The 22,554-nt window shown below is 41.1% G+C and overlaps 1 protein-coding gene across 1 annotated transcript in view; it reads left to right on the top strand.

Annotated features, from left to right (window-relative positions):
• The window catches only part of STT3B (STT3 oligosaccharyltransferase complex catalytic subunit B), a 95,581-nt gene that overhangs the window by 40,185 nt on the left and 32,842 nt on the right, over positions 1-22,554 (top strand). Inside the window, exons 3-5 of the mRNA XM_072651113.1 lie at positions 1,829-2,116; positions 14,045-14,110; positions 17,331-17,430. Coding sequence (XP_072507214.1) covers positions 1,829-2,116; positions 14,045-14,110; positions 17,331-17,430 — 454 coding nt within the window. The remainder of the gene's footprint in view (positions 1-1,828; positions 2,117-14,044; positions 14,111-17,330; positions 17,431-22,554) is intronic.

The raw sequence follows: 22,554 nt of genomic DNA, 5'->3' as shown, positions 1-22,554 counted from the left end.
TCAGATTTACTATGTAAGAGTGATGAGGGAAATGCTATAGCTCTAGCTTGCCTAGATTTTAGCAGATCTTTTAGCAAAGAGTTAAGTGTTTCATGTTCTTGGGGAAGAGCTGGAGAGATGTGATAACATGTGGCCTTGCAGCAGTGTCTGGAAATGGTCGGAGGCTGCCAGTGTACCATGAGCCACCTGGGGCTAGCGCCTAAGAGGACTGGAATGAGCCCTTGTCAGTGGGCTGGGCTGGGCTGGTTCAGCATTTACTGCTCCGGAAAGGGAAGAGCTGATTGGGAAGTAGCGAGTTCTGAAAGAGACAGAAGTGTTGTAGGAGGCCCCACTCTCCCATTGTGAAGATGATTGACCAGACCACAGAGCAGTGTAGTGGGACACTAATAACTAACTGACACTGGAGGAGGGAGGCCATACCAATACTGTCAGGCCTGGGCTTTGAAGCATTTTTTAACGAAAGGACCAGAATTTTGAAATAAGAACACCAGATTTGGAAGAAACCTGGCAAGGCAGATTTGGAAAGGGATGTATGATAATAATTAGTGGTAATAACATTTCAGTAGGCTGAAGAGAAACAGATATCTCTTCAGAACCTTAATGTCTTGATGGAGAGGTTAATAAGGTGACCTGGTTCTGGCCTGGCTCTATTTGGAGAGTTTTAAAGAACAGAAGGAGAAATGAAGGTAAAAGGAATACATTAATGGAGAAGGGAAGAAGGGAGTGTACATTGCTGTGTCTCATTATTGGGGTTCAAGTAGACAGTGTGCAAACATGAAAAGACAATTGGGTAGATTGGGCTTTGGATGGCTCTGCCTCTGAGTGGTTGGGGGAGGGTGAAACCCCTAACAGACTGGGGCAGAATACATGGAGCTCAGTAGGTAAGCCAGACCAGGAGGATCATAACCTTCCTGATCCTCAGGGGAAGATAAAGGGTGCAGTGGGGAGTAGAAAAACCCTGGGGAACAGCTGAAAAAATTGTGGTCTGCGAGCGTCACGGAGGGTCTCACACCATTAGAAATGACCAAAGACAAGTTGAGAGAATCCTAGGGAGATGTGGAACAGCCACAGTGTCAGGAAGGACAATGGGGGCCAGTTATGTCTCCGGAGCATTTCTGGTAGAGAGTGCTGCCTTCCTCCTGACAGAGGCTCAGTAGCCCCTGGGCAAATTCATCTTGCTTGGCTGTGTTCATTTATTACAAAGGTGTTGTCTTTGGTTTAGAAATGGGAGGTGAGCAGTAGGGACGTCTCCCCAGAAGGGATCAGCAAACATTGCTTTTACCAGAAGAGGTTCAGAAGGAAGCCTAGACAACCATGACAGCTTTGAAAAGTAATTTGTGTAATTTGACGTACTTTGAAATATTAAAAACAAAAACAAGAAACCCTGAGGCAGCATATGCTAAACCTGGAGTCAGGAAGACCTGAGTTCAAATTCAGCCTCATGCACTTCTGTATGATCTGTTGTCTTTTGTATTACCCTGGGCAAGTTCACTTAACCTCTGTTGGCCTCAGTTTCTTTAGCTGTAAAATTGGGATAATAATACTTTCCTGGGTTGTTGGGAAAATAAAATGAGATAATAATTGTAAGCGTTTTGTAAACTTTAAAGTGTTATAGAAATGTTAACTATTAATTTAAAAAACTAGCTTGTATAGAATGGAGATTTATGGTTTCATATATAGTCCTCTTTGTGTTTTGCTGTGTACATGAAAAAACTTTTTAAAGTTCAGAACAATAAAATAAAAATACAATAATAGGGAGCTACATAGATTCATTTGTAGTTATTTTGTGTTTTTGTTTTTTACTTAATTGGGTTTTTTTCCTCCCTAGGTCTACCCAGGGTTGATGGTGACAGCTGGCCTTATTCATTGGATTTTAAATATGCTGAATATAACTGTTCACATAAGAGATGTGTGTGTGTTCCTCGCACCAATTTTTAGCGGCCTTACATCTATTTCTACTTTCCTGCTCACCAGAGAACTGTGGAACCAAGGAGCGGGGCTTTTAGCGGCCTGCTTCATTGCGATTGTGCCAGGCTACATCTCTCGTTCGGTAGCTGGGTCCTTTGATAATGAGGGCATAGCCATTTTTGCCCTGCAGTTCACGTACTACTTATGGGTAAGTAATCCCTGATGCTTTGTTTTATGCCCACAAGCCCTGTCTCTTTTTTCTGTCAGCCAAGTTTATTGATGAATGCTCAGGAAGAGAAAGTGGCCTGTTGGTGCTGTTGGACTCTACCTGCACCATCGTCTTGGAATGGAAAAGATGGGTGTCTTAGCTGATAATAGTCCACGAAGGGGGGTCTGTAGTCAGATAGCCACTGATTTGAGCCAGGGACTCAGAGTCTAAATTCCAGATCATTTTCTTGAAACTAGCACTACTTGTTTTGCTGTTAGCCTAGAACAGTTATTGAAATGAAGTTGATCTCTTAGGTTTTCTAACATTGCAAGTAATAGTGCTCGTTCAGATTACTTTAGTTCCTCTTTGTGGCATTTATTTAACTTTCAACTATATATTCTTTACATAGAATGACATATAAAATGCCTTTCCAGAAATAGAAGTCTCTGTTAAAGACTTGTAATTCTTGGTTTCAGCACTTACATACATGCACTGAAATGTTTCCCTAGTGAACTATGAAAGAATGGCATTTCTTTAAAATGGTTGTTTTGTCCATTTACCAAAGTACTGCTTGTTAGATGTTTGTGATGGGCTAACTAGTGTATGACTAGATCAGCCAGCGCATATGTTAAGTAAGCATTTGTTAAGCCTTCTATGTGCTGGGCACTGCATTTAGTATTGAAGAAAAAGAGGTTAGAGCCAGACCCTATGTGCTTGAGAGCTTACCAGGAGCCTCTTGGGTCACGGCTGCATGATTAGATCAAAAAAGGCCAGCTGTTGATGTGTCATTCCTCAGCTGACCACTTCTCCAGTGTTCAGCACTGCTCCTCTGCCTGCACGCACAAGTCCACCAGGAATGGCCTGCTTGCCATGCCTTGCCCTTGACCCTTAGTCTCCTGGTCATCCGCATGCTTTGGCACTGGCTGTTCCCCATACTAGGAATACTCCCTTTCCTCACCTTCATCAGAAGCCTCCTCAGTGCATGTGTCTCATGCTTGTCTTCAATGTAAATTCCTTGGGCATAGGCAAGGTTTGGCTTTTGTGTTGACACAACAATGAGCTTAGTACCTCTCATGTAGGTAGTGAATAAAAACTTGCTGATTAATTGATCATAGTCTGGACTTATCCTTCAGCTCTGTAATTTCTGTTAAAACACTTTTAAACAAGTTTTATGAGAGTAAAACAAAACTTAGGTGTTAAATGAACAGGTACACACACATTAATTTTGAATTTAGGAAGTTACATTCTGATGATTTCATTATGTCTTTGAAGGTTCCACAGTTGTCAGTAGGGAGAACATGGTGGGGTGGTAGAATACTTTCTGAATCTAGATGTGGAAGAGCAACACTGTTCAAGGGTGTCAGAGAAAACATTTTTCAGAGTTGTACACGCATTGTTGGCTTCTTGCATTTTATACGTGTTGGGTAGACATGGAGTTATTTTAAATACTCCCCTCCCTGTTGGCCCAGAAGTCCTGGTTTTGCTGTTGCCTTGCTGATACTGCCATCCAGGGGTGTGGAACCTGTGTCTTTGAGGTCACATGTGACCTTCTAGGTCTTTGGGTGCGGTGTTTTGACGGAATACAAGTTTTACCAAACAAATCCTTTTATTAAGGGGATTTGTTCTGTGAAGTTTGGATTCAGTCAAAGGGCTACACTTGAGGAATTAGAGGGCCATATGTGGCCTTGAGGTCGCAGGTTCCTCACCCCTGGCATAGCGGTATTGAAATCTGAATTAAATTTTTCATAATTGGTGTTCAAGATCAGTACTTTCCTGGTGAGAGTGATTTGGTGTTAAAAGTGTTTGTCTTTAAGGAAAAACTGGTAGTTCTTTTCGGTAGCAACATCTGTGTCAGCTATCACGCATTTCTTTGTAATATAGACTGCCAAGCGGGTCATTAGAGTGATCTTTATCCATATCTAGGTGATTCTGGGTGCTTTTTTTGAGTCCGTTCTGAAGTAATTGCAAGAAGTATTGGCTATGGTATTTGGAAGTGATGTATTGAAGTTTGTTTGGAAAACTTATCTGTTAGGGGACTGTAGCCCTGAACTCGCTGTAAAAACCTGTGAATCCTTCTGTTCCTTGGTTCCTCAGTCACTGCTTAGGGGAAAATGATGCCAGTATCACCAAGGTGTGGATCCTCCAGAGTTGGATACTTCCCCTCAGAACATGAGCTTGGCTTCAGAGTTTAGGGGCTCACATGTATATGTATTATATGAGCATGAGCGCTGCGTTCATTTCACACTCACACTTGGTAATGACTGAATTAATTATTCCCAAGAGTCAGCTTCAGATAGTCAGGTGTCATTTTCCCCTTCTCTTGGACTTTCTAGAAGGATAAAACTTGTTCTTTCAAACTGGATGTGGTAAAATTTAGAGGCATTCCAACCTCCCTTTGAGGGTTCCATTTTAGGGAGTTTTTCCCTATCTACTACCAGTCCATAAATTCCTGACATCCCACCGGGGCAGTTTGGCATCATAGTCTTTGTGGCTGAAGGCCTGAAACACTAGCTGGTGTAACAGAAAGTACTCTATGAGTGGAGCAAATAGTAAACAATGAAATATTTTTGAAATTAAAAGAAAAAAAGGTCCTGGATTAATACATTAATTGAGATTGTTTCCTTACCCAGCTCACTCTGGGAGTGCATTGGCTACTCCATTTTTCCCACCTACCTACCTAGTGGCCCTCCATTCTGGATGCCTGATTGGCTTTAGCCTTAGGGGAGCTCAGAAGTCCTGAATGCCTCAGCCTTCCCAGAAGCCAGGATTAGCACATGAGTTCATTGAGGCAGCTGTCTGCTTAGTGGCAGACCCAAGGTAGAGCCTGCTCTTCTACTTCTGGTAGGCGGCCTTTAGGTACTGCTTCAGGTAGTGGGAGTAAACTGGGGAAAACTGGCTTTTTGAAGAAAATGTACTACATGTATTGAGTACTAAACATGCTGCCACAAATTTAGTGGTCAAATGGTAATAGCTTAGATGTTCAGACCACAAAAATAAGGTTTTTACTTGAGTATTTTTAGGTATTACTTTTTTTTTATTTTTAAAATGTATGATCAGAAAGACAGATTTGCAGCCCTCGGTGTGTGTTTTTGGTGGAGGTTCTTCTACTGTCATGTTCTGTCTTTTCAGGAGAAAGGTACTAACTAGTTAATGCAGGTAAAATTCATATCACTGAAGTGACACAGGGAAATTATCAAGCCTTCTAAATGGTATTTCACTTCCTTCATTTTATGTAGAAGTTCTTTGGGTTTTCTTAAATGTAGATATAATCTCAGTATTCAATTATAGTGGCAGTGGTACTAAACAAATAATTTAAACTGACTACACAGCTTGTCTGTGCGGAAACAGAAAAGCCTAAGTGACTTTGTTCTATTGTACTTTGTTATCTAACAGCCAAGGAGGTGGATTCTATTTGCTAGGAAGCATGTACCTTCCTGTATTTAGTTAAGAGCTGTGTTTATAAAAGGTTGACTATTCTAGTTGTGGCCTTAATCACAGTTTTTATCCCTTTTACCACTTTTATCACCTCCGTTTTCTCTTTCGATCTCAGTCTCAATTCTTTAAGTATTTCTGTAGTCTCTACTGGTTCTTGCTCTTCTACCTATATAGACGTGCACAGAATAAAACCTGCAGGTTGTCCTGTTCTCCCGTTAGCTTGTTTTCTGCAGGTTGGCTTTCTCTATTTCTTCACCACTTCTAACTGATATTTAAATTATACCCATTCTCTAAGAAGGCCAGTAGCCCCATCATGGCCAAAGCCTTTTCTTAATCCTCATACTCCTTGACCTCTTTTCCACTTTTGATTTGTAGATGAATGTTCTCAAAGTGTAGTCCAAGGATTCCTGGAAATCCTTGAGATTCCTTTAAGGGGATCTGAGAGCTCAAAACTATTTGTACAGTGTTACTGAGATGCTTTAATTTTTAATATAATAAATGTCAATGACATAACTCATGTAAACAAAAGCTCTTTGAGATTCTTGATTTTAAAGAGTGGAAAACATGTCTTTAGACCAAAAAGTTTGAGAACCGCTATTATAAACTATACATCCCCTTCCTAAAATTCATATTTCTGTTAGTACTAGATATGATTATTCTTAACTCCTCCAAGACTGTGTATTTGGACATTTTTGAGTCCACAGTTGTCTCTTCTCTCTTTTCCCTTCTTTATTATCCAGTTTTATGGTTTTATCTGTCCCTTCTCTGGAGATAACAGTTCTGAATCTGTAGCTTTGATCTTTCTCCCAAGTGCCAGTTTGGCACTTCTCATTGGCTACTAAGTTTCCCCCTCGAAACTCAACACATCAAATCCTAATTCGTCTTTAGGGCCAAAGCCAGCACTGCTTCTGATTCGCCTTCTCTTTATAGAATCCTCACTCCAGAATCATCATTGACTAATGTCTCTCTCATTTCACCATGTCCCATAGCTTGCTTTTTTGCAGTGCCACTTGCATTGATTGATTTTTTTCCATTAGCCTTACCAACCCAAACTCATTCCAATCCTTGCTTCACATCTGATTGTGGAAGTATCCTACCTGGTTTCCTTTTCCATATAGCCTTTAATCCATTCCATCATGCACAGTACTGTGAGTTTTAATCTTGCAAAAGGACCATCTTTCTGGGCCAGCTCCAGTTGTCCTGATGAATATCATGTCACTGGATCCAGATGGCTCTGGAGAAAAAGGTGAGGTTGGTGACCTTGCTCAGCCCTCCCTCACTCAAATCAAAGTCAGCTGCAAGTCATGTCATCATCTTGATGTCAGGGTCCTCTTCGAGCATGAAGGACAAACACAGCAACAACAACAACAACCTGCTAAAGGACCACCTTGATCACATTACTTCCCAGCTCAGAAATCTGCCACTGTCCCTTCCAAGGAAATGAAGCTCCTTGCCCTGGCATTCAGGATGCTCAGTGACCCACGATGACTTAAGCTTCTCAGCCTTATCTTTTGCTGTTGCCTTCTGTGAACTCTCTGTTTGCATCAAGTGGATTGAACCAGTATTGCCCAATATAGGCAGTTTTTCCTCAAGCTTTTGTCCATAATCTTCTCATGGCCTTACCACATCTTACCCCTCCATCAAGACCCACCTTAAGTCCTTTTTGGAAGCTTTCCAACTTTGTTCCATTGGTCAATGCCTCTTAGCTTGGACTCAGCGAAAGCCCAGTGATAGCTGCAAACAGTGTCCCCTCTGGGGCTCTTCTTTGTAGTAGCTTTTGTATGTGAACTTTGATTTTTTTGGTCATTCATCCGTTTGGATTTACTGTGAGTGAGTGGTAGAAGATACTGGTCTAAACCTGAATTGTGCCAACCTACTTTCCCATTTTCCCACCAGTTCTTGTCAAAAAAAAAAAAAAGTCCTGCTAACAGTATTTAATGGTTTGGGTCATCAGACATTGGATCACCAGTTTTTACTTGCTCTCATTTCTTGCTTCTCTACAGTTAATTGAGATAAAGCAGTTTTTACACCTTTAACATCTTTTGTTTTGCAATATTTTCTATTTTTGCTATCACTTTTCACAATTTAGCAGTGAGTTCATGAAATTTTGACATGTTCCTTCATTCTCCGTCATGAAACCAGACTTATATCACATTTTTGCCAAAAAATCCATTTTTCCCAAGATTTGCATTGATAAGTTTTCCAAGGACTTCAAATTAAGTGAATTCCCAGGCTATCGAAGCATAATTGATATTTTGGATAAATTTCTTAGCCTTTTCTGATCTGTAGAATAATGTGAGATAGTTGCACTATTGTGTCTCAGTGTGGGAACTTCTGTGATTGTGCTGGAGGCCACTGGTGCACAGTGCCTAACTCTCAGGGTTATTGTGAGGTTCAAAGGAAGCAGTATTGGAAAGCTTTTGGAACAGTGCCTGGCATCTAGTAGGTTGTAGAGAAATGCTTGTTCCCTTCCCTTCTAGTTCTAGACAATCGTACTTCCCAGTGTATCAGTATTTTTCAGAGTTTGTCATGGGGAGTGGGGATTGTGAGACTTTCTGGCTCACTGGAAGTGAAAGATCCCTAAAATTTTGGAGAAAGGGATTCTTTACCTTTTGAAGATGCCACGATCTTATGGTTTCAGTATAGTTTTAAATGAAAAAGTGGATTTCGTCACTAAAAACTGACCTTTTCTCAGCCTTCAGTTCTCTAGGCTTTGTATTGTCTTGCTCATGATAAGAATTGTTTCTTCATAGAAACCATTAGCAGTTTTTTCTTTTTAACTGGTCTTATCCATTTTCCTTCAACTTGAAGCTTACAGACACATACTAAAAGATTCAGTAACAACCCCTCCACGTTCAGGATCCCTTTGGGCACCTCATTCATCAGCTTTACTGAAGGAGTTCGTCTGTTCTTCTTGTTGTTTACTTTTCCATCCTATTTAACCGTAAACTTTTATATAGTTGATCCTCTTTCATTGTGGACTTTTGAATGATCATGAAAACACTTGGCTGCCCCATGCCAGCAGCCGTTTCAGTATCTTTCACAGTCATTGAAATGGACTTTTTAAGAGCTATAACTTCTGTATGTTTCCTGGGAGTAATTAATATCCATTCTTAAAAACCACAGAATTAAAAACATGACAAGAGAACATTGAAACACACGCGTATGGCACAGTGTCTGGCACTAATGGTGGGGAAACCATCTCAAAGCCGTGCCTGGGCCTGACATTGCTGTCACAAAGAGAAACCATACTTAGTCTTTTTCTTGTCATTTCCCTTGAGACCATAGACCTTTTGTTCTTTCAAAATATAATTTAATGAAATATGCCGTCATAATCTCATTGGCATAACACTGAATCTGTAAATTTAGTAAGTATTTTTTATGTTGGCATGGCCCAATCATAAATAGGGACTAGTTCTTGCTTTATTTTTGTATAAAATGTGGTCATATAAATCCTTGTATTCATGCATAATTTTTCCTTTTAATGGTGTTTTTTGCTAGTACTGTATATAAATGCTAGTAATTCTTGAGACTTGGTGCATATCATGCTTTTTTATTATTGATCATTTCATTCAGTTTCTTTGCTGATTCACTGGAGTTTTCTAAACACATCATCATGTTTTCCTCAAGTAAAAGTCATTTTGTCCCTTTATCATGTTTATACCTCTAGTATTTTTTCTTAAAATTATTGTTCACATTTCTGCATGGCATCTAATAATTTTTATCATCTAAATGCCTTGTCTGCTTTGCAAGGACAAATTAAATTCTACTTAGAACAACCACTTCTGGTAGGAAGGTGCCCCAAATAAAGGCTATATGTGCAAGGAGGGGAGAGGAAGGGCAGTGTGCATGAATAAATATGGGTTATATTTAAATTGGAATTGATAAAAATAAACTAAATTCCTCTTTAATCTTTTTCTGTTTTGGTTACTTATACTGCTGTTAACATTTACATACTGCCCACTATGCAAATGTTAGATTCTTTAGCTTTCTAGTGAAGATGAACTTTTTTAGGAGTAAGGATTTAAGATATTTCTGTTCTTCAAATATTGATGACAGGGTTTTAAGCTGAGTTTTTCCAATGAAAACATCTCTTTAAAATGCTGTTACATGAGATCTTTCCAAATGGACTAGAAGGTATAAGCACAGGGAATGCCCTAGTTGGCTTGAAATGGCCTGGTCAAAGGTAGCTGGGTCTTTCACTATTAGTTTACCTTTCTCCAAACTGTAATACTCCAGAAACATGAAACAAGTGGAATTTTTGCAATTCTACTAATTGACAGAATCTAGCAATTTAAATATTTAACCTGCAGTAGTAAAGATCACTAAGTCAGAATGGATGATGAACGAGAAAGGAATAAAATGAGTTTAAGGTGCTGTAACTGTCTGTGATTCCAACTTGCATTTTAGTACTTCATGTGTCAGTTAGAAAGTAAAAAAACTGTATCACTCTTTTCTCAGAACTCCAATGAAATTTGAATTGAAGTTTCCTAAGAAAATTCATGGGCACTAAACTCTTAGTAATAATGTTATATTTTAAACTCAAAGGAACACTTATTAACATGTCATTTTTCTAAACCTCTTTAATTCAGTAATTTTTAACTTCAAAATACAGGCATGAAGATTACTTCATTTTTCATGTTCATTGCTCTCTAGCTTTTCTCTTTGCTGTATCAGTGTTCATTACCCAGAAGTTTTCCATTACTCTCCATTGATTTCTCCCAGTTCTAACTAAAAATATGAATATAGACTGAACTTCAAAGCAATACTAAAAACGTTTACTGTCTTAGATATATTTTTCCTAGATTACAAAATATAGCTAAAGCTACATTATTGCATATTTCTTGCAATGATAACCAGTTATGCAAAATAATTTGTTGTATTTATGAGGCTGAATTGAATAGGGTCAATTCTTGACAGGCTTGTGGTATATTTTATTTTATAACGTTCTTGATTTGCATCATTTTGTGTATTTTACCTTTGCCAGAAGTTTGCTAAAGGGAGCCATTTTTAACCTTAATTGCACCCAAATCTCATGTTATAAAATCTTGATGTTCCAGGGTCCCCAGTGTCCCCCAAAACTGAGCACAAGTGAAAGGATGAAGCCGCTCTCCAAATCTCCCTTCCCCCAAAACCAACCTTGTGAAACTGGAAAATGAAAGCTATCAGTAGATTAGGAGAAGAGTTGTAAATGGCTGGAGAAGGCCCTGTGGGCAGGCAAACGCAAAGGCGATGGCAGCCTGTGCAGCCTTTTCTTCTCCTTTAGTGTGTCCTGATCCTTGTCACTTCTGGCATATTTGCCCTAAAATGCTTCTTCCTCACTGCTTCCTGGGGTTATATTTCACAGCTCACTTTAGAGCTGCAGAAGCCATCTTATCCAGCTCCTTCATTTTGTTCCAGGTAGTGGGATGCATCATAGCCCTTCTTGTTCTCTTTCTGGTTTGAATTTCAGTGGGTCAGCCCTGAAACTTTTGTAGTTGTACTATTTGTGAATGGTATTTCAATTTCAGTCATAATGGTCTTTGTCACATATTAGAGCAAGATTTTTCATTCTGCTTCCCATCATTTAAGTTTTGTTTTAAACAGTTTTATCAAAGTAATTATTCATTATAGTTTCCAATTTGTTGAAATTTATTTATAGATTACATACAGGTAAAACTCTGAAGAGCTTTTGCCTCTAAGTTGATTTGTTGTAAAATTACAGTGAGCCCATTCCTAGAAATGGAATTCCCTGATATTACAGCATCAGAGGATGAAGCCTGGCCCTTGTTGCAGGGATCTCACCATGGCAGCCACCCTTCCTTCTCCTGCTGCTTCCTCTCCTTCCCTTCACTGTCTCTCTGTTACTGCCTGGAAGTGCAGAGGCCCTTCATGGGCCCAGTACCAGCAGTGCTCTGCACAGAGCCTTCAGCCACATGACCACGTTTTCCCAAGCTGGTCTGGTTTGTCTACCTTGAGGCAGGACCCTTCCCTCCACCAGACTCACTATCTCAGTGTGACCTGACCCAATAGCCTCAGCCTCCCCAGAAGTAGGGGCCCCACCTGGCCATCCTAGTACTGGACTCACATAGAAAGTGTCATTACAGGTCAGGTCCCCCTGGCTTTTTGAAGTCTTCCCATCCAGCTAAAATCACTTTTCCTTATTGGTAGGATCAGGCCTGGTGTGTTAGAAAGAATGCTCATATTTGAGTTAGAAGATACGGCCATTTCCTCCTTGTAACATGGAGAAAATATTGAATTGTTTTGTAAATTGTAAAGCTCTTTCTATGGGTTTATTACTTTATAATGAAAACAATCCTCACTCTGTCCACTTTTCTTTAAAACATTTAAAGCATGCAAGATCCTCCATTGACACTTTAATTTCAGAACCTTGGAGTTCTCCCTTTACCATTCCCCTCTGAGGCCAGGGCAAGCATCTGTCCAGTCGCACTGGTGGAGGGGCCTTATTTCCTTCAGAGAGGCAGTAGGTCATTGCCTCTTTGGGCTCTTGCTTTTTTTCTTTTTAACAAACTTATTTTCTGCTGAACAGAGTCCCTGGAGTTTGTGACCATGGAATTTTAGCTACTCAGAGTGAACATTTTGTGGGTGGAGAATTCTTAGCAACCAGATGAATGACATACAGCCACTTTCCTGAAGCTTTATAGTGAGCCCCTGGACACCTTGTCCTGTTTGATGTGCATGGTGTCCTGCTGTTTTTCGTTTACAAACTCCCGGGGGTGATACAGCTCATCTCCCCTTAGACAGGACCAGCCTCGTGATGAACCACCCAGATGAGCAGAGTTGGCAACATCTCATCACGAGGCCCTAGCGTGGGAGCCTTTTTCATCATGGATAGGACTGGCCAAAACTTGGTCTCCAATGACATAGCTTTAGGGCTTTTTTTTCCTCCGTATTGGTATGAGTCATGAAAATAGAGCTTTGGTAGAAATTGAGGTATTGTAGATGGTCCTCAGAGGCCATCAGATTCTGTCCTTTTCAGCATCCTCAGCAGGATAAGCTATCATAGGGGCAGAGCTGGAAGGAAACTCAGATTGCTCATTTTGCCAATGGAGCTGAGGTCCAGACAGCCGTGAGGATGTCATTCTGGGTCACACATAGTTCTAGGACTGAAACCTGGCTTCCCCATCTCCAAATCCATCTCTCTTTCTGCTGTTGGATTCCTTTCCTCTTCTCAATGGGAATCCTTCTATCATAGCCTTTAACACACTGCTCTCTGCCCTCCCCTCCCCCACCCCAAGACCTCTCTTATAGGCCAAATAGCTTCAGTTTCTTCAACTGTAGATTTGCTGGAAGTATCTTTTAGTTCATTGTAATGGGATTTTACCCATACCCATTTCCAAATTGCAACTTCTTTTATGATCATCTTCATAGAAAATCTTTACATATGTGTTATAGTGACCAAGAGTCTCTGATTTCAAATTATCTGTTTCCTGCTTCAGTGTGACTTTTATAGGTAACTGTAAGCATTCTCTCTGGATATAATTATTTTGATGGGGAGTGGGGGGAGTAGGTTGTTGTGATAAGAAAAAAAATTAACTGAAATTCCATAAGCAGTATGAAAAAACTGTTATTGCTTCCAGCTACTGCATTAATATAGAAGCATTAATCATATGTTGACACAGTCTCTACTTTCTCAAGAAAGTTTGTCGTTTTCTGATGGTATAGTCACTTCTATAACATAGAAACAGAGAAAATAATCTTTTGTGTGACTGAAGAATGACATTGGCACTACAGAGAGAGAGTGTGTGTGTGTGTGCCTCTGCCAGGAAAACCCTAAATGGGGTCATGAAGGGTCAGGAACAGCTAAACAACAGCAGCCAACGAAAAAGGCCCTTGCAAGTAGAGATCGCTTGGTCCTCACTCCTTGCCTGGCTCATAGTAGGAACGTAACGAGTGCTTGTTGCTCGATGCTCATTTTACAGACATTTATTACCATGCACAGCATGTGTTGTGCTGTGTAGTATATTTGAAACATGGGAAGAGGAAAATCAAGTTTCTTGGTTGACTTTCCAGGTTTGTACTTCATCTGACATTCATTTATAAAGTGCCCCTGTAATTCTCAAAATGATTTAACACACTAATTGTTAAAATGAAGTCCTGAAAGGGAAAAGAAAGGCCTTTTTTGAAATATCAAAATCAATATGTCAAAGTGTCTTGAAGAAAATTGCTCTGTGGTTTTTTGAAAATTGGCTGAGCCTGCTGCATTGGTCCACACCTTCCAGTGCATGAGCTCCGAGGTGCTCATGGGGCGTTACTGGCATCACTGTGTTAGCTAAACCCATGTCTTCTACAGTGAAAAGTTAGCACTTTTTCCCATCCGTGGGAATGGGAAGCACAAGTGTGCTTTTTCTAATCCCTACTTTGCTTGAATGTAGAAATTTTCACTTTTTTTCCTTTGGTGCCTCACATTTAGTAGGCCCTTCATAAATTCTTTCAATTTGTTCCTCTCTCCTTGTGTTCTAGTTTGAATTCACTGTTATTTGTTTGTTTTAGGTGAAATCTGTAAAAACCGGGTCAGTCTCTTGGACAATATGCTGCTGCTTATCCTACTTCTATATGGTAAGACATTATTTGAGTTTCAATATGAAGTTTTAATCTTCTTAGCAAACGAAACAGGCATATTCATCTTAAGTGGGGAATTTCTGACATTTTGCTAGTGACTTGAACTTCTTGAAAGAATTAAGGGGGAATTTTTTTATTCTTAGATCTTTTCATTCTTGTGAAATTTTCTCCCAAATAAGCTGTAAGGAGATGTTTTTGTTCTCAGCATATTTAGGCAACTGTGCTATACCAAGAAAGTATTTGGTATTCCTTAATCAAGCAGTTATTGAGCATTGATTGTGGGCTCTGGGCAGTGCGTTGCTCAGCTTGGGGGGTACCAAGAAAGAAAGGAAACCCCTTCCTGCCTTCTTTCTATCAAGGGGAAACACTATAGAGGTCTCCATCTATCCAGAAAAGCATAAAGAAAGCAGATGCCAAGTGTCAATGGTGAGCAAATGAGACTGGGGCCCTACCCCTTGCCCCAAGGGCCTCCAAGAGGAAGACTGCCAGGAGCCCTCTCTCTAGCCAGCATGACAACGCGCAGGGATTGCTTTATTGGCAACTCACTGCAGAGATGGGGAAGTTTGGAATATAAAATAATGGGTCATTGACCATGACAGCAGAAATGTAAACTAGTCTCCCTCCTAGAAGAGAAATGAAAGGCGATGAAGGCACATCTCCCGGCACCCCTCATATTATCAGGGACAAGTGTCCCTTCTTATTTTCAATGGTTAAATTGGGGTGTCAAGAATCTGAAGAGGCCCAGGGGAATTCTAAGCTATAGCAGGAGATTAAGAATGTGACGGAGGTGGAAAACGACAGGAAGACCCCACTGGGGCAGAGTGTAGCATAAGAGGGGACCCTGAGTCCTTGTTAGGAGAAAGCTACTGCTTGTGTGCCTGGGATGCTCATCGGTGAGCTTTCCCTAGTCCTCTCGGCACAGGGCAGAAGAAGGAGATGGAAGCAGTACATGGCAGTACCCAGATAGCTTGCTATCAGCCAAAAATGGAAAAGATGGATGTCTTTCATCTCAGTGGAGTGCAAGCCTGGAAGTGATGGAAACCTTCTCAAGGCATGTCAAACTCAGTAGCTGCTGCTCCTCTTTGATGCTTAGCATCCTGATGGATGACACTTCCAGAAGAAGTGGAGCAGGACCTCCTGAGCATAATCAGGTTGTAGTGAATACACAGAAGATGGGGTAGAAACAGTGTCATTTGGATTTGGTTTTTTAGCCCTAGCTGCTGTCCAAAAGCCAGGGTTTCAGAAGAGAAAGGCAGTTGGGAGAAATGAATAAGGCTTGTCCAGAAGATATCTTTCTGGCTTATGTGGATTATTGAACCGTAGCTTAAGAGGAACAGAAATGAAGTTCACTTAGGTAAGAGCTAGTAAAGCTTTTCTTAAATTAGATTATACTTACCTGGAGAGACCAAAAAGGACTTCTAAAATGTAAGGGGAAGGGGATGGAAAAATACCAGATACTGACTGCTCCAGGTAACTATATGCAGGATCAGAAATTAGAGGCAACAAGCCAAGTGAAATGTCGAGATGTAGGAGGGCCCATGCGTTGAGAATATTCCCAAGGTCTTTTCATGGCCCTATGCTATTCTAGCATTTATTTGTATATTCAGATATCTATTCATTTATTCATTCATCCATTTATTTACCCATTTATGTATTTATTTAAGTCTGTGCAGAACAAGGGGAGAGGACATTGGTGACCAGGAGCGTCAGGCTAGACCTCATGTGCCTTAGCTCAGTCTTTAAGGATTTGATATGGAGGAGGGGAGGCCATTCATGGGGCCAACATGTTGGCAGTTTGGCTAGAGCATGAGAGGATGGTGTGCTTCCCCTGGAGAGCTAGAACTGAATTGGGCAGGGCTTTAAAGCCAAAGAGAGGGGAGCTTTGTATTTTATCCTAGAGGCAAGAAGGACCCTCTAGAGACTCCTGAGCCTGGAGAGTTAAGAGAATCTCCACTGGACAGTTCTTTGAAGGATGGATTGGAGAAGGGAGGAACAGGCAGCCTGGGAAACCAGTTAGAAAGCAATTGTAGTCATCAGTGCCATCAGCAGGGAGGGTTCAGACTCTAGTGGTGCTTGAGTAAGTGAAGAGGAAAGGATGGATGGATGGATTCATTCATTCTAGTGGTGGGTTGTCCTGTATCACAGTGATCATTCTGAAGACCAGAAGCTCATGGGACACAAAGATGCTTGCCTACTGATCAAATCAAACTATTCCTAGCTCATCTTAGGTTTTAGGGGTTTTAATTGTGAGTTTTTAAAAAAGGTTGAGGCATTATCAGTTTGCTAATAATGAGGTACGTATGTCCTTTTGTACATGTAATGAATTGTAACTACACAATTAGAGTATTGGGAGTTTGACAGCTTGAGTTAAAGTTGACCATTCTATCTGTGAACAAGGAGTTTGTTAACCACATAATTTGTGAAATTAAGTTCCATTTAGTCATCATTCAGATGGTTACAGGCTATTTTTATCTCTTCATTAAAGGGTTGGACCTCTACTTGGCCACACATTTCTCCTTTTCTTGTACCTATAAGATTGTAGTAAAATTGTTTATTTGAAAGTGCATAAAGGATTCCTTTAGACTGGTCTGTCTCCCCGGCAGTCAAGGTGGAAAATGGTAGAGAAGACCAGGCTCAAACTAGGATCTTGCTTTCAATTGCTTTTTTAGCAGTGGAGAAATACCTCCTAGATAAACAATCGATTATGCTAATCTGGGCGCAGTTCGCAGCTCTCACAGTCTTCTTGTTGACCAAGTGGTTGACAGCAGCATTCTAAAACAGTGTTGTATTCTTGGCAGTAATCTGCCATGAAATGAAAAGCAAATCAAGTTTTTTGTAAGTTTTTTTTTTAAAGCAATTCACATGTGCTTTCATCTTAAGTGAGAATAATTGCCATCTTTTTTCTTAGTTCCCACTTCTTTTTATCCCTTCAAGTATATACCTGTAAGCAGATTACCTGTGAATCATAATTTGAGTTGTCTAATGACAAAAGAAAAAATACCTTGGATTTCTGTACTGGGTGACTATGTGGGCCTTCAACAAAACTTATAGGCCATTAAAAGCTGCTTAAACTTCTTCTCAGCAGAATATTCACATTTCAAGTATTTCGTAATAATCTGTTTGCTACTTGGTTAGAGCATTAGGAAGTTAACTAAGAATTTTCGAGTGTTTTAGTGAACTCTGCAGTCATCTTATTTTATCATGTTTTTCCTCCCAGGTCTCTGCATGGGGTGGTTATGTGTTTATCATAAACCTAATTCCACTGCACGTCTTTGTGCTGTTGCTGATGCAGAGATATAGCAAGAGGGTCTACATAGGTAAGTGACCACCTTTGGCAGCTAAGAATTGATTCGCGTGTGCTTTTTACTGAGGTCCTTTAAAGTGAGCATCTCACAGGCAATTTGTTACGCCTCTTCCATTAAGGAAAAAATCCAAGCAAACTATTAAATTTGTTTTCAGAGGAGTTGGGGTTTGAATTTGCAGTGTGTCCTATTAAATTTCTCTTACCCCTTGAAAAGCATATGTAGTATAAAAATCCTTAATATCTTTCAGATTGTGCACAATTTCCCCTACTCACTTAAATGATAATTTAATCGACCAGCACATTAGCCATGTGGCCACAGGGAGGGCATACAATTTCTCAGAGCCTCAGTTTCTTTACCTGTCAAATAGAGAAAATATGTACAGTATTACTTCTCAGAAAACACTTTGTAACCTTGAAAACATTCTGTTCATTTTTGCTTCAGCTACTTTGGGGGAGGGGCATAATTCATTTTACCTAATGATGCTTTGAAAAGCTCCACTTTGGTGACATATCCTGAGCCTTGACTCATCCTAAAGAATCTTGCCATTGTAGAGTATGAAGAAGAGAATCATTTTCATAGTATGGTAACTAAACTGAATGATTAATGAAAGCTGATTTATCCTTTGAGATTGTCTTCTACAACACAGATGGATGGGTCTTTGGCTAGTTAGGTGTGAAAGAAAGCTTGTGCTCCAAATCCACTGTCTTAGTATGAACTTCAGTCAAGTTTCTGTTTGGATCATATTTGGAAACAGTGACACAAACATCACTCACCTACTTAAACAGAGCTTTAGCTTTTGAGAAATATATTCTATTTCCTTTGGAGGGGGATTACTATGACGTTTATGCATCACCCTATGCAGAATAATTTCCAGCCTTTCTTTCCATTCTAGTTTCTGCCTTTTATATTTGACATCAGTCATTTCCCAATTTCCCCACTCTTCACCCCCAACAGGGGGTCAGGGGAAGCCTTCTTTGTCACACAGTTAAGCAGAAGGAACCCAACGTACTGCCCAGGTTTGACAGGAACAGTGCATGAGCACAGATACTCCAGGGTGGGGCATCTCTTCATCTCTGGGGCTAAAATGGGGCCTTAGAATGACCTAGCCTTTGGCTGCATTTTAGTTTTTGAGTTTACATCATTGCTGCTCTTTGGATTGTTTTCTTAGTTCTACTTTACTCTGTATTTGCTCATAAGGTCTTCCATTGTTTCTTTGAATTTAGACCTCCTTTTCAGAGCGCTGCTTCCTAAACAAATGAAATATCTGACTTAGTTAGCAAAGCCTTTACCACTCCTCCCCAGCCATGAAACCCAACCCTCAGAATATTAAATGTTTGGCTATTATTTGGTTTAGTTCTTAAACAGTTTATGAACATCAATTTACTTGTTACTAGGTCTAACATCTCATTTTTGTTTAGTGAATTGGAAACTGGAAAAGTGAAAACCTCTCCATATTGACACTCTTATAAACAAAGCTGGGGAACATTAAGAGATGGGACTCTACTTTCTCAGTGGCTGTTAGGAGGGTTGATTTTATTGTGCACCAGTGGCAACAGCAAATCATTTCATGGATCACTTCAGCAGCTCAGCTCCAAACTAAGGCAACATCTAGTGATGACTGTGTCAGGATTTCCTGGGCTCCTTAACTCTGCATTATCTTTAGTGCCTGTGTAGTTCAGGCCTAAGTATAGAGGAATCTCAGGCCAGGATCCAAAAGCTTGCAGACTACTTAAAGAAGCTTGAAAGGTGCTGGATATGACAAACACTGAATTAATAGAAGAAAGTGAAATGGGCTCTCTCTTGACAGGAAGTGTCCCAAGCTCCTGTTTTTGTGGTCACATCAGAGGCCAGGTAGTGCAGGGCCAAAATCATCACCCCTGGAGAAGAGGGGGGGTAGCTCCAGCCTGGCTTCTTTAAAGGAGCTGTCCACATGGGGAATCTGTTAAAAGAACAGTGTTAGCTGTGTGTGGAGCAGAGAGACCAGAAGATGCCCAGACTTGTTCAGCTAGCAAACCTTCAGTAATTGGGGATGTCCACTAATACCACAGCTCCTGTTGTCCCACCTGTCCTCCTTTTGTCGCAGGCTGAGGCTCCTTGAGTCTCCCTTCTCTGGAGCCTGCTACCACCAAGAGAAGGAATGTCTGCGCCACTCCCCAAATCCATCAGGGCCTGTATGCCACATCACCCCAAGTGCCTAGATTGGTGATGGTGGGTGTTGAGCTGGAAAGGCATCTCCAAGGTATTTTTCAGATGGGGGAAGTGAAGCCCAGGAAAGAAGTGGCAGCCCAAGGCCATCGAGACAACCCTGAGCCTGTAAGGGTCTCCTCTCAGACACCAGGTTTGGAGGCCTCTCAATCACCACCTTGTATGCTGTTGGATAAAAACAACAACCCTTGACCATTCTGTAACTGTGGAATACCAAAGCCCCAGGACCCAAGCCCAGTGTGGAGTCAGGGTGTAGGATGCTCTTCCTTTTCCCCTCCTTAGAGGTTCATTTCATCAGTATCTAGTACTTTGAAGCCAGATCCTTTTACAGCATCTACCAGTGACTTCCTCCTTTTCTCATGGAGTTTGGTAACTGATCTACAGAGTTCTTCCTCCCCACCGGGAATCCTTTCTACCTCCTGAGGGATTTTAGCATCTGCGTTAATGATCCTCCACTATCTTCATTTTCTTGTTCATTCATCGTCCTCTTTAGTTCCCATTCAGCTTCAGGGGTGTTATTTCCTTCTATCTCTCCATCGACTTGCATGGCCCTGGATCCTCATATTCTTCTCATCTCAGACTGAATGTGTCAAAGGTGGCTCTCCTGCTGCCACTCTCCCCCCCCCCCCCCCCCCCCCCCCCGCTCCCTCCCCATGCTCCTAACCTGCTTCTCCTCTTCAGAGTCCCACAGAGATGTTCTGACCTCACCCTCTGCTGGCTTGGCTGCCTGGGTTTGTGGGCTGGAGCCCATCAATCGTCTCTTCTGTGCACTCATACAAGCCCCTCTCCAGATCAAGCCCTCAGCACTCTGGCCTGGACTGTCAAGCACCTGCTTCCAGTGTGCCTTCCACACACCTGCTTCAGTAATCTTCTGAAGGCACAGATCTAGCCATGTCACTGCCTGGTTTAAAACATGTCATTGGTTCCTTCTTGGTTCAAAGGAGGTATTTTCCATGTTCATGAAATTCTTCTTTGAGTGATAGTCTTAATTTTTCTCATCCATTTTGTTGATTCTGACTAGTAACAACTAATTTTTACTACTGAGCTCCCTACAGTATAAATTTAATTTATTGCCTAGAATAACATTTCATAATGGGGTAGCTAGGTGGCCCCATGGATAGAGCCCTGGATCTGGAGTCAAGAGGACCTGTGTTCAGATCCAGTCTCAGACACTCACTTGGTGTTTGACCCTGGGCAAGTCACTTAAGCTCTGCCTCAGTTTCCTCATCTGTAAAGTGGGAACAATAATAACACTCACTTCCTAGGGCTAATGCGAGATAATATTTGTAAAGTACTTAGAGCTTTACAAATAGTAAATGCTGTATAAAATGTTAGGTATTATTATTAGTATCATCATTATTATTAATTGAGGACCATCATTATAAAGAACAAAGTGAGTGTAGCAATCCTTTACTCCATACTAATGCTTCGTGATTACATTTGTTGGGATTTAGTGTATATGGAAAGTCCTTTAGTGAGTGAATAGGAAAGTCAAATCAGTAATATGGACATCATGCTTTCCTGTTTGTGTGCGATATTAACAACTGCCCTGCCTCTTGTGGTCTTGGACTAGAGGTCAAGGAACTTGGACAGGTTCAGGCATCAAAATAGATCAGAGACAGAATGTGAACCTGGGGTGGGGGCTTCTCCTCCTCCCTCCTCACCTTGCCATTCCACCCTGACTTTATAATTGGGGATTTTATTTCCAGCTTGTTGTCTCTTGTTTTCTACTAAGCTGAGTGGTCACGACGTAAGATAACTGCAAAGCATATTGTAAGAGACTAGAGAGGAATTGGACATGTTACAGATGGAGCAGCAGTTTTGCCTAAGACAGAAAAAAGGAGAATACAAAGTCTAACATAGGTTTTGAATGCACATAAAATCAAAATTTACTTATGAAAGAAACCACCATTGAAAGATATGTGGCAAGATAACCTAAGCTGAATGTTCAGCCTAATATTCTTTGGTTGTAGAGACAAGAAATATTTTTAGATTGTGGTCCTTCCAAAGACCAAAAGGGTCTAGTAACTTTTTTAGACTGGGGTTCAATCAGGTTTAATTATTGCAAGGATCCAATATACTACTTTCAGTTTGTTTCTGCTCTTTCTTCCTTGACCAGTGTCTTCCTCCCCCCTTTCCTGGTGTGATCACAGTTTTGCCACTTGTTTGAATTTTTGCACACTGAACAAATGTTTGTTGGGTATTCATTATGGATGTGGCAGTGTGTCAGGCCCTTTGGGGAAGATATAGAGGAGTACATGGTATGATTTCTGGTCTCTGGGAGCTCACAGTAATCAGTAACAGAGATCTGGTAGGGTAGTGGGTAGACCCACCTTGGCATCAGAAACTTGGTGTGTGGGTCCTGCAGCCATGAACAGGGCTCTTGATTTCTTGGTGCCTCCGGCGAGTTTTTTTTAATGCTATAAATTACAGACAGTTTGCTCATCATCAGTGTAGGGGACTTCTACCACCAAGTTCTCTACACTTAATAAAATCATTGATCTAAAGCAACAACCAAGAGAAAGCAAGCATATCGCTGAACGTTCTGCACATTAAATCGTAGGAATGCTGGGCACCGCTTATTCCTCTGGAGAAACAGTGATGTGTTGGGCTGTGTAGACTCCGTCTAGCTCCGGGGTTACTGGGGAGCAGTGAAAATGCAGGCCTTGGAGGCTGAGTGACATGGACAGGGTATCACCACATCTGCCACGGCCCCCATCCCTGCCAGACATGACCTCCCTTTGCATTTGCCACCTCATTGGCATGTTCTCTGGCCATCCTTCCTATCTTTGTGTGCTTGGTTTGCCTCCCATTTGTGGCTGTAAGGACCAGACAGTGGACTTTAGCGTGCCTCCCCTGAACTTCTGTTGGTTCTGCCACAGTGTGACTTGTCCAGAGGCCTTTGGAGGCTCTGTGATAGACCACGGCTGT

This window comes from Notamacropus eugenii, chromosome 3 (genome assembly GCF_028372415.1).
Source record: "Notamacropus eugenii isolate mMacEug1 chromosome 3, mMacEug1.pri_v2, whole genome shotgun sequence".
In the NCBI taxonomy this organism is placed as follows: Eukaryota; Metazoa; Chordata; class Mammalia; order Diprotodontia; family Macropodidae; genus Notamacropus; species Notamacropus eugenii.
The sequence above is the reverse complement of the archived record's forward strand: the minus strand, read 5'-3'. Positions and strand labels throughout refer to the sequence as shown.